This window comes from Castanea sativa, chromosome 1 (genome assembly GCF_040712315.1).
Source record: "Castanea sativa cultivar Marrone di Chiusa Pesio chromosome 1, ASM4071231v1".
NCBI lineage: Eukaryota > Viridiplantae > Streptophyta > Magnoliopsida > Fagales > Fagaceae > Castanea > Castanea sativa.
In genome coordinates, this window is record NC_134013.1 from 74,851,003 (window position 1) to 74,863,160 (window position 12,158).

Consider the following 12,158-nt stretch of genomic DNA (forward strand, 5'->3'; position numbering starts at 1 on the left):
ATGATAAGCTATGCTTGGCTGTTTATCAATTTCACATGAACCCCCCTCAGCCACATTACATAGTTGTGAAAATTAGTATAGAATTAGTTATGGTCCAAGAATTTTTCTTTTTGGGGATATTTATAGAATTTAAACATAATTAAAAATAAGTTTTAGAATAATTATGTGGAAAAAATGTAATTATCAACTTTGTTATTAATACAACATTTTTCACAACTTCTTGAGATAGTAAACTATGAATAGTAAACAATCACTTTTACATGAACTTACCACTAATACAACTTTTATTTTTCACCAATCATGAATCATGACTCCCTCCTTTTTTCCAAGCAAATTCCATTACTCACAACCTGCTACTATTTAAAAGTTAAAGGCTACTACATATATATAAACAATTCCACCTTATGCCAAGAGTGTTTTCAAATTCCTTCGACATCTAACTGCAATGATGAGTAGGTTTTGGTGGGGAAGGCATGGAGACATATCACAAATTCATTGGGTTAAATGAAAAACTATGTGTAGAAGCAAGGCGAAGGGTAGCATGGGGTTTCAAAATTAGGAAGTCTTCAACCCAACATTGCTAGAAAAGCAAGGGTGTAAGATTCTCCAAGAACCTGGTAACTTAGTAATTACGCTTTATTTGTTTCTACAATAATATTTTCTAAAAAATGAGTTGTTTCCAAAAAAAAGTATTTTTTATAAAACTATCTCATTTTCTATGTTTGGAAGCAATTTTAAATAAGTTAAAAAACAATCTCATAACTTCCCTTATTTAGCTTACTATGAGATAAAATTGTTTTTCTTTGACTCATTTTTTCTGATGCTACCAAACACTATAAAACACACCCAAAAAAAAAAAAAATCTTTATACAAAGTTTTCCATTGAAACAAATAGAGCGTTAACCATGTTCTAAAAGTACAATAATTCTAAACCACGAGTTTCATGGAGGCAAAGATATGAACTAATTCCTCATATACATGGAGGAGCATCGTTGCAACCCGAAACCTAACTGAGATGGGTAGTGTGTGGTAGATAGGGAATGGAGTATAAGTGAGAGTGTGGAGTGATGTTTGTCGACACTCTCAACTCATATAGTTTTTACCCCAAGATTGTAAGCCCAAGAAAACATCATGGCAAGCTCCCCAATACCCTAGGAAGCACAGACACTTCATTTGGGATGACGTACCTGTGTTGGACACGCGTCAGACACTTGACACTCCTCAAACACTTCTGCATGCATATCTCAGCTATGTCCTTTTCTAAAAATAAAAAATAAAATAATAATACAGGACACAATCGGGTCAAGAGAACAAGAAGAATTTAATACCCTTTCACAAAACTAAAAATATCATGGCAGGCTCCCTAATATCCTAGGAAGCATAGACACTTTGTTTGGGGTGTCGTATCTGTATCAGATACTTAACACTTCTTGGACACTTCTGTTCTGCTTCTACATGTGTCACAGCCGTGTCTTTTTTTAAAAATAAAAAAATGTGGGACACAATCAGGACAAGAGAACAAGAAGAATATAATACCCTTTCACAAAACAAAGAGATCATCCATGCTCTGAATAGTAATAGTGCATTTAAAATTTTAATAAATATCTTTATTCTTGATTTTTATTCTAATTTCCAAACATCCTTTAATAGTAAAGGATTTGCTTTATTGTCCATTATTACTCTTAGTTTGATACACACACACACACACACACACACACACTATCCTTTGAGCACGCGCCTAAGCATGTGCTCTTTTTTTTTTTTTGTAAAAGTTAATAATTTGCATCTATTATAATTTAGGAATATATTTTTTAATTTTTCAAACAAATAAAAAGGATAAACTTTAGAGATAAGTCATAACTGTAATTTCTTTTTTGAACGTGAAGGAAAAAAAAATCTTAAATTTTAGGAGTTCTCTTTTTGAATTCAAAATGAAATTTGTTATTTGACATTTGTGACCCTATTTTTAAATGAAGTTACCCTTCATTAATGAGAAGTATTTTTGAACCACATAAAAGTCCAATTGAAAAAGGGGAATCCTCTTATATACAGTATAGATGAAACATTATATGAAAATAAATTGTTAATAATATATAAAAATATATTTAATAATTATTTAATAGACGTAACTTACCATAACAGTTTTGTACTTGCAATCATATCTGTATCCGTATTCGTGTTCGTGCTTCTTAGCTAATACCAACCGGTGGTTGTTACTAAAACTATACCCATTGTTGCAAGCTTGCCAAAAGACGAGAATTTGATTTTGGAATGCGACACCAAGTGGCATTTTTACTGTGTAAACCGCCTAGGGATAGCGCTAACACAGAAAATCAAGATCAGGGAGAGAGGTCTAAAGGAAATTCAGGCTACAAAAATGTGAAAGCCATTTGGGGTATGAGGGTATCAAGTAAAGTTAGGTTGTGTGTGGAAACTCGAGCTTGAATTTAGATTTGAATTTTAAATGAATAGATTTGAAATGTCTTGATTTCAAATCCAACTATTTTAAATGTTTAAAATCTCTTGTGAATATGGTCCAATCCAAATTCTCAATATTTTAAAACTATGCAAATAAAATATTTAGATTTAAATCACTCAAACCTAAATCCACATGCCCAAATCTTGCTATCCAAACACACCATTAAGGAATTTGAATGGGGGGCTCACAATGACTCGCTTCAAACCTGGCCACACCAGTGACACCACATATATTGGTAGCCGTTGGTACGAACGATGCAAGCTACAAGAGGAGACCACGTTTTGCATACCCTCCGGATATCTGGTAACTTTGTGTGGAGAATAATGGAATAGAAACCAATGGAAGTTATGAAGTCTTCTTCATCACAGCCTGGAAGATATGGGCAAGACGAAACATGTGGAACTTCATAGGGAGGAAGAAAGAACTGACAGGAAGCCTTGGAGTATTGTCAGGGATTTAAAGCCAACTCTAACGTGAGGAACAACAAACCACAACTGGCACCACCCCACCAACACAATGAACACGAGAGGCTCCGGGGGTAGGGGTAATCATTCGAGCTGACCAAGCTTGGCTCACTGCAGGCTGCAGCACTGGTCATGAAAGGAAGCTCTGGAGGCTGAAGCGTTTGTGGCAAACCACGCAATCCATTTGCGCAGGTGGGAATAAGAGATATCATACTCGAAAAGGACTCATCCCAAGTGGTGAATGCTCTCAACTCTCAAGGCTAGCGCCTCCGACTTATCAAGGGTGGGACATCTTATTGAAGAAACTCGTTTCTTACTCGCCTCGTTGCTGTTTTAAATTGTCAAGGTCATTGAGTCGTATGATTCAATCCTAAAGATCATGAATCCCATATATTAAATAAAGGTAAGAAACACTATCTGGCAATAAAAATATCTTCAAATTCAATAATATTAGCATACAAACTGTACTCCACTATAACATCACTGTATATATTGTTTTCATTAACTTTTCACAGACTCGACGAGCTCGCCACAATGATGAAACGATTACAAAATCATACAATACAAACGCCGAAAGATAAAATTATCCAGCTTATAGGGGCAGCAAATAAACACACGTATCGGCCAATGAAACATTACACGCACATACCTAACACCATTGCCACACAAAATTTTGACCGTAAGTCTCCATGATAGTGGCCTCCTACCCCCTTTTCAATCATATATGCTGTGCCCTCTCTCTCTCTCTCTCTCTCTCTCTCTCTCTCTCTCTCTCTCACACACAGCATCAAATAAATTTTGGATGACCAATGTGGGCATTTGATTTTTACCACGGGTGTGAACAGAACAATTCTCTCCTTCGGCTGGCTAAATTAAAACTACCACAATATAGAAACCAAAACTTTCCACCCAGCACCTTGACAGGGAGCAACAAGTTGATGCTTAACCTAAATGAATCAGAAAGGCTTTCCTTTTCATATTTTATCCAAATGGGTTTCCACTGACAGAAGAGTAAGGATTTGGGGTAGCAGGTGCTGAGAATCTTCCAGCCAGCTGCTGATCCATATTTAAGGAGCTAAAAGCAGCCCCATCATTGCCCAAGCCCCCTAGTCCTTGATGCCTGCAAATATACTCAAGGAACCTCGATTAGTGACACAAATAGATATGAACATTACTGGTGAAGAAGAATGAATACATAACATCCAACACAACCATTTTTATAACTAAAATTATGGTATAAGAAGCAATTACCCTGAAGGTGGCATGTGTGGCATGTTACTGGGTACTTGTTGTACCATGTACGCCCCTAAGGTTTTAAAAAGCAGAATTCAGAACGTGAAAGTGCATATACAGCATTATTTATTTATTAAAAAAATGTGAAAAGGTAGCAGATAAACATAGCATAGTGGGGAGATTTTTTTTGAGAAAAAGATGTCTATACTTGGAGGTACTGCTGATACATAAGATGGTGCCTGGGGAGGCAATGCTGATGCATAAGGTGGTGCCTGGGGTGCCATCCATACTGATGAAGGAGTACCATAGCTGGAAGTGCGCATTAAGCTTGAAGCAGGCTGGACATTTGGTAGAGCACCTTGCAAGGGTGCCATGGAAGGAAACTGCATCAGAAGAAACAGACATCAGGAAAGACTACAACTACTGGAAGAAATATTCAGATGTACAGCTTAGAAACAGTTATTCTTAAGAGTGATTCTAAGGTTACTACAAATTTTACTATATTAGCCTGAAAAACTATGTGTCAACTATTGAAAACGAGACAAAAACATGATTAAGAAGTTTATGTAATATGAGGTTGAAGTGGTACCAATCACAATCATTGCCACGTCAATTTGTAAGCATTTTGTAGCAGAACAGGTAGTATTGTTAGCATTTTCCTTTTCTTACTAGAAAAAAGGAGCTTTAGCAACCCAACTAGCAGATCATGTGTAGCATATCTAACAAACTGAATGGTCAAATTGAGCACTCCCAAAGTAATTAGCCTTCTCTAATTCTCCAAGTGTGGCATCCAAAAGAGAGTTTTTTCCAGTCTAAACTAGATTAAATATCCCATATTCATCTTTAAAAAATTATTAAAGTTTCAAATTACCCTTTTGATGCAGGAGATGCAAGAAAATTATTATTTAATATTATTTATGTTTGCAAGTCAATTGTATTTTTATGTTTTAGGTCCTAGTAGTTTATTAAGCTATTAGAATTTTAATTTGGAAGCAAGGTTATTTTTGTAATTAGGCAATCAGGGTTTCCTAGCCAATTAGAACTAGGGTTTAGTAACCCTTTATAAGCAACCTATTGTACTCTTTGAGGAGTTAGTTGATATTTTGATGAATGAAAAAATGGTTGTTTGGTCTTTTTTTGGTCCGATGCTGACTCCAGGTCTACCCTAAGTGCTGACTCCTAGTAGTTTCCCCGCTTGGTGCCAACTACAAGCAAGGCCTAGGCGCTGACTCCTAGGTCATATCCTTTATTTTATTGTTGTTTTAGTTTTGTTCTGGTTGTCCTGCGTCACCTTTCCACTAGTCTCCTCTGACAAGTTAATGTGCTAAAACAATACACATAATAATCCAAATAAGACCAAGAAAAACCAGAAGCAGTAAGTGGGATCAATTCAAATGAGTTGAGATCAAATACCGTTGAGGCTTGAACTGAAGGTGGTTCGCTGCTTAAGTCAAATGGGTTTGAAGATTTTGCCTGTTGAAAAGTTGGCGCTGGCTGTAACAATGATAAAATATTCAAGCATTAGTGATTTACTTTATTCATTGATACAAGCCATTTTGTGCAAGAGAACCACTCAGAAACTTGAAAAGTTAAGAATTTAATTTTACCACAGCATATTGCATAGCAAACCCCATGCCGTGGGGTGGACCCATTTGCCACCCTGGCACTGGTGCAGCAAAAGATGAATAGGTGGCAGCAAAAAGGTCCTGCAGAGGCATCAGGTTTTATTATAACATATGTAATGTATACGCAAATTAAATAGACGTCAAAGAAAGCGCAGTAAAGAGACAATTACCTCAGGCAGTGCTTTTCTGGCACTAGATTGTGACACATCACTAGAATTGGGCACATTCACAGGTATTGAGACAGCTTGGGGTGCTTGTCCAGCTGGAGCACTTGAAGGCCCATGTGAATTAGTGGCAAGTGATGAATTCCACTGCTGCAAAATTTCCCACAAAGCAACAATGTAACTACTTGTAACAGGCTTCCATTACAAAATCTAGATGACCACACTATAAGCCCACCTGATTGCCTGAAGGTGTAAATTGGTGAGCAATTGATTGACTACCAGTAGCAGGGAAGAAAGAAGGTTGCTGATGCTGCAAATTAGGCACTTGCCCAGAACCTGGAACTTGGGCAAAAGAAACACCACCATTAACAGGCAATATTGGCGTCAATCCAGGGGCAATTGCAGGTGCACCACCAGGGGGAAACACTGACACACTGCTTATTGGTGAAGCAACAGGAGCACCAGCCGTAAAGGGCAACGCCGGTATGTTCCCTACAGGTGCAAAAGCTGAAACACCAGTATTAGGTAACATTGTGAAGTTGCCCGAGGTTGCAGTTGTAAGAGAACCAGCCCCACCAGGATTTCCAGAAACATGACCAGGTACAGATACTGGAACTGACAATTGTGATAATACATCTAATGTATTGGCATTTGAAGGGGCTTGAGATACTTTTGCTTCTGGGGCAACATCAAAAGAGGCCCAATTGTTGTCATTGGTAGAAGTTGCTGAATTTCCAGTTGGTTGAGTCACAAAATTTTGTCGTGCTTGTGGAACAGCTGCAGCAATTGGAGGTTCAGGGTCAGCATCAAAATCAATTAAGCTTCCAGAATTCTCCACTTTAACTTCCACCGGATTCCCATTACTGGATCCCAAGCTACTGGAAGATGCGGTTCTCTGCATTTAAAACCAATAATAGAATGACTCCATACAAGTGCTTTTATTAATGTTTTGAGGAATATCAACCGATAACAGAATGACTCCATACACGTTTTTTTTATTAATCTTTGAGGATTACCACCAAAGGGGAAAACACAGACTTGCATGGGAGTATAATCACACTGCTTGCGAGTGAAATCAATTTAACTTGAAATAGAGCTAGCCATCATACACATATTGACCAGAACATGGATTGCTATAGGATGGCCTCAAACATGGATAAGTATTATGTGCAAACCAGGAATGGGTTCATTGTAGCCATCAAGTGTTTCCCATTAAAGGATGTAGAAGGTTACAGCTTCATGAAGATTTCATAAATGCGCCAAAAATGGAATTTACTAAGAAGAAGAAGAAAAGGACATAGTTTATGGGTTCTGAAGATGTGTCTTCATCTTTCCTCTAACCTCTCAATTCTATTTCAATTCAATATTAACAATAATGGATTACTGAAGATAAAAATTCAGTTTACTCCACATAAGATAAAATAAAGAATAGCTTTTGCCCTTTTCGTTCCAAAAATATCCAAGTTATGATAAGAGCCTGAGGTTGAGGTCATGGATTCAAATCTCCTTCGCACCATATTTACTAAACTTTTTCAAGACCAAATCACCACCCTTCCAGTGACAACCAGAAACCATAAACACCAACACAATTTTTGTACTATATTTTGGCTAATGAGCTCTAGCTCAAACAGCATCTCCTCCCCCCATAAGAAAGGACCGAGGGTAAGGTCATGGATTTAAAAGAATCAAAACCCACTGGGTATGTGTGAACTTCCCAATCCAAAAAAGAAAGCTACATTAGGGAACCACTCCAAGCCCAAGCCCTCTGTCAGCCAACATATCATGGGCCCAAAAATACATAAGAATAACAAGAGATACAGCTTTGACTAATCAGGCATATCAAGAAATGATGATAAATGCAGCTTTATTGAGAAGAAGCCTCACCTGTGTATTTGTAAAGCCATCAACAGACCTGCCACCATTGGCTTTTGGAGGTTCACTTATACGAAGAGGTATTACATTCTCTCCCAAAATCTCTCTTACAGGCCGCACCATAGGGGGGCTGGACGAGTTTAAATCTTTAGGTCGCTCAGGCGATCTGCCTTCCAGCTTAGAATCTCCTTCAGATTCCCGACGGTCTTCAACTCTCCTTCCATTTCCAAATCTATCCTCTCGACGCCAATCATTGACAATCTCAGGACGAACAGGACTTCTCTTATAATCACCATACTGCCGACCTTCTTGCTCGTATCCAGGACTTCTTTCTTCATAACTTCTTCCACCAGGACTAGACCTATCACTGTACCGGCGTTCATATGTATCCTCATATTGTGGGCTTCGAGACCCTCCTTGATATGCATCTGTTCTCCTGTTTTCATACAACTCTTCCTTCTCACCCTGCTTGACACACAATGTAAAAGGGAAAAAATGACTTGAACAGTCAGATTCAGCGCTATCTAAAACTGATCCCACAATCTATAAGTAAAAACTATCTTATAAGTTTATTTCTTGAAATATTAATATATTATATGCATACAGCTTCAAATCTGAATTAACATGTCAGAACTATTAGAGAGGGAGGGTTAAGGGGCATTTTACCATCTTGACCCTAGGAGGTTTGTCATAGTTCCGCTCGCCTGTATATCTTCTATCCACGTAAACATGCTTAATAAAGTCCCGAAGTCTCTCAACATTACTGGCAGCAAACTTTTGAATTAGAACATGAGCTTTTTTGACAGATATAAACAGAGCAGAATATAAATGAGTGACAACCTGCTGTCAGGAACAGAATGACGCTGTGGATCCAATTCTTTAAAGTAGATCTCCTTTGCATGCTGTAAATAGAAGACAGATGAGTCCAACGTGAAAAAGTGAGAAGATAAAAAGACAAAGGGAAAGAAAACTTGGCAGATCTCCGAAAAAAATCCATGCATGTCTACCTTATTCCCCCCTTCTTGAAGGGCAGTAACTTCTTGTGAAGTGAATTTGGCCATTGATACTGATTTTACTCGATGTGTGAACTCTCGACTGAAAAATAATTACACATAATCAACAGACTGCAGGTATGACATCAAAGGAAATACCATTTGCCCTCTCTCTCTCTCTCTCTCTCTCTCTCACACACACACACACACACACACACAAAGAAAAGGAAATTTTAAGAAACATCAACACTTACTGTATTCCACTGCAGGTAGTGCAAACAAACGTCCAGAAATTTGTGCAAACATATTGAGGTCCCTGCTTAGCAGAAGATAAAGTAGAACTTGTAAAACAAACCATATCTACTTTTCCATTTAGGAAAAATTTGAGTGTAAACGCTCTTTGAACTTCTTAGTAACAACGCCAATACTTTATGTAAGTGAGCACCAACTCAAAAATTGCTATAAACAAGTAACAATCTTAGAGAGTCTACCACAGTGGTTCTTTCATTAAACATACTAATGGGATGATTTTGAGGTTGGACTGTTGGATGTAATTTTATTCCAGGTAAAGTAAATCCTAAAAGAAAACACTAAAACAACAACTTCATCTTGTGTCTGCTCTACATACGTAATCAAAATAACCTGAATTCCAAGAACTTTTTGATCCAGAGATTAATCAAAGTCATGATCAACATATCAATTCTTTCTTTGATAAGTGAAAGCCATGATCGATATATCAATTCAAAACAATTTATGTCACAAGCCACACAGACATTAAAATTCTAACCAAAAATCAGAAGTAAACAATAGACCAAGAGAATGTTCAAGAAATTTTGAAGAGTTATTTCTCTAAAACTGGAAGAATCTTAAATGCACAGTTTCATTGAGACAGGATTCCTATTAAATGAAAAGAATACAAAATAATTAACATAACATGGTAACATGGTTATAAATTTAAGATTTTGTCTTTATAACCCATTACATAATGAAAGTGCCAACATTTGGAGATACCATAGAAGGATCTGGAACAGGAAGAAAGAGAAGCAGAAACCACTTAAGTAAAGGGATCAATTGTGTTTTGTCCTTTCACCATAGCAAGTGAGGATTAAAACGCATCACATTTGATGACTTATTAAGGGAAATACAAACTAAGAGTATCAATGAAAAATATAGCGAAACAATTCCCATTACCCCAACAAAAGAAAAGAAAAGTAAATCCTTAAAACATTAAAAGCTTTCATTTCCAAATTTTATCCTTCTTCAGATATCCAGATAAGATATTGATTTCAGTAAGGTCTTTCTAATTACTGATTGCATCTCTAGAGGTATCCTAAAGGTTTATCTCAGTCCGAGTAAAATGCTTAAAAGAGAAGGTTTTTGATAAAAGCTTTCATTGCTTGATTTCCCTATAAACGGTTATTGCACACGTGTCAAGCCCACATATCCTAAGCAATGATATTAAAAAGAAACAGACAAAACCAAGTATAGATTTCAATGAATTGATCGCCGCAGTTAATGACATCCACTACTAATCAATTTCTCACTAGTTCATGGCAAGTTATTTACTGGCTTACCTCACATCATTTTAAACAAAGCCAAATAGAAACTAATAAAAAACAATCAATGATCACGCGTAGTCCAATTCCATTAATTCACAATGCAATACAGCAAAGCAACTCTCAAATATAAGGTTTTGGCAATTAAAACTATCTCAGTAATTAGTTAATATAATGGTGGAGAAGGGAAATGGATAGCATACCATACTATTGCAATTGATACATCGACGATTCTCAGTAAGTTTGAGTAGACCGCGTATAATTCGTTCGTTTTTCTCATCCTCCTTTCGATTAGCCATTTCCACTTACTACACCAATTCAAACCAAATTTATATTATAACAACAACCACAACAACAATAATAATAATTTCTTGGTAATAATTCAGATAATAACAATAATATTCAGGAAGTGCAAGGAATTCAATAATCCTCAGTTTGATTACTCGGGAAATTAAGAAATCAATATAAAAACATGGCCTTTTTTTTTTTCTTTTTCACTTTTAACTCGCTTAGACACAGTTAATAAATTGAAGAGGAAAAAAATTAAAATTGAGAAACCGAAATATTGTTTATTTCCCTGCATTTTCTCGGCAACCAAACAGAGGTTAAATTGAATCGAAATTCAACCTAATGTAAGAACGGATCTGAGAAATCCGAGCTCGATTGGAGTCAAACAAAAGGAGTAGACTCAGGTAATACGTGTTTGGAACCCTAGAAAGTTGAGGAGAAAAAAAAAGAAGGAAAGAGTACCTGAAATTTGGAGCAGATGAACAGAAAGTGGTTTCTAGCTCTACTAGTTCTGCAGCTTTTTTATTTTCAGCTGAAGGCGATGCGTGAGAGAGCCGCCACGCGCTTTGCACTCGCGCTCTTAGATAGAGAGAGAAAGAGAGAGAGAGAGTTGCAGATCTTTGCTTAAAGGGTTGGTTGGTAACTAATACTACTACGGCTTTTGTACAGCTCACACAGCTTAACCAAAGTCTTGCTTTTTGCCTTTTTCCCCCAAAACTAAAAAAATAAACATAGAGAGAGAGAGAGATGTGAAAGTGTGTGAGGGTTTTTTTTTATTGTGTTTTAGGACACAGGGTAGGATAGCATACAACTCTTTTTATTACCCTGTCCCTACGGGCATGCGTGGCCCTGGCCCTGTCTGCTCGTGGTCGTACAAGGCGACTTGACTGGACTGTCAATGCCAAATGGCAAATTACTCTCCTCTTATGCCAAAAAATCCAAAACAATTTTTTTTTTTCACGAGTAGTTCTACTTGTAGTGGCAACCGTTTTACTTTACTGACTCGAGCTTTCGCCTTCTTAAGTTTTCGGTTACTATACATTGAATGAAATGTTTTTATTGTCTCATATGTTCAATTGTGCAATGTCTTTTGCCACCATAAATTTTCATTAGAACATGGGCCTGATTGGCAAGGTAATTTCTTTCTTTTTTTCAAAGTAATATGAAAATAAATTTCAAAAAATTGGACTATAAAATAGGTTTTAATTAGCTCAACTGATAAAGTCTCTGATGGTTAAATAAGAGATTTGGAGTTCAATCCCCGCTTACACCAAAAACCGATTGGTATTTTGGTTTGATGATAAAATAGCAGATGTAATAAGTTGAAACTCTCTAAAAAAAAAATTGGACTAGAAAAAATATTTTCTAATAACACAACACAAAAATGTGTTTAGTACCATATTTTTAGAACAATTTTTAAAGAATTGAAAACATAAAAGTCAAGAGTATTATAACTTAATTAGCTTCTCTTGGTATTTTCAAAAT

General features: G+C 36.6%; 1 protein-coding gene across 4 annotated transcripts; it reads right to left on the reverse strand.

The window, feature by feature from the left end:
* Positions 1-3,361: 3,361 nt before the first annotated feature.
* LOC142612407 (uncharacterized) lies at positions 3,362-11,392 on the reverse strand. 4 transcript variants are annotated; one of them, XM_075784517.1, is made up of 14 exons: positions 11,136-11,392; positions 10,589-10,693; positions 9,084-9,145; positions 8,845-8,932; positions 8,678-8,739; positions 8,504-8,600; positions 7,850-8,302; positions 6,201-6,860; positions 5,972-6,112; positions 5,784-5,882; positions 5,590-5,670; positions 4,385-4,559; positions 4,195-4,249; positions 3,362-4,063 (listed from the first exon to the last, which is right to left on the reverse strand). In XM_075784517.1, exons 2-14 carry the CDS (start codon positions 10,682-10,684, stop codon positions 3,925-3,927), a joined length of 2,208 nt encoding a protein of 735 aa, XP_075640632.1. In that variant the 5' UTR covers positions 10,685-10,693; positions 11,136-11,392; the 3' UTR covers positions 3,362-3,924. The 4 variants fall into 4 exon arrangements, with proteins under 4 accessions (XP_075640632.1, XP_075640624.1, XP_075640629.1 ...); XM_075784509.1 differs by having other exon boundaries at positions 5,972-6,115; XM_075784514.1 differs by having other exon boundaries at positions 7,850-8,305; positions 11,136-11,307.
* Between the last annotated feature and the right edge of the window lie 766 nt (positions 11,393-12,158).

Excerpts from the sequence above, each read along its gene's own strand:
- LOC142612407 (XM_075784506.1), bottom strand. The coding sequence starts at position 10,684 with ATGGCTAATCGAAAGGAGGATGAGAAAAACGAACGAATTATACGCGGT. Across the intron at positions 8,601-8,677 it reads CATTCTGTTCCTGACAGCAG|TAATGTTGAGAGACTTCGGG; the intron begins GTTGTCACTCAT and ends GTTTGCTGCCAG. Across the intron at positions 6,861-7,849 it reads ATGGCTTTACAAATACACAG|AGAACCGCATCTTCCAGTAG; the intron begins GTGAGGCTTCTT and ends TTTTAAATGCAG.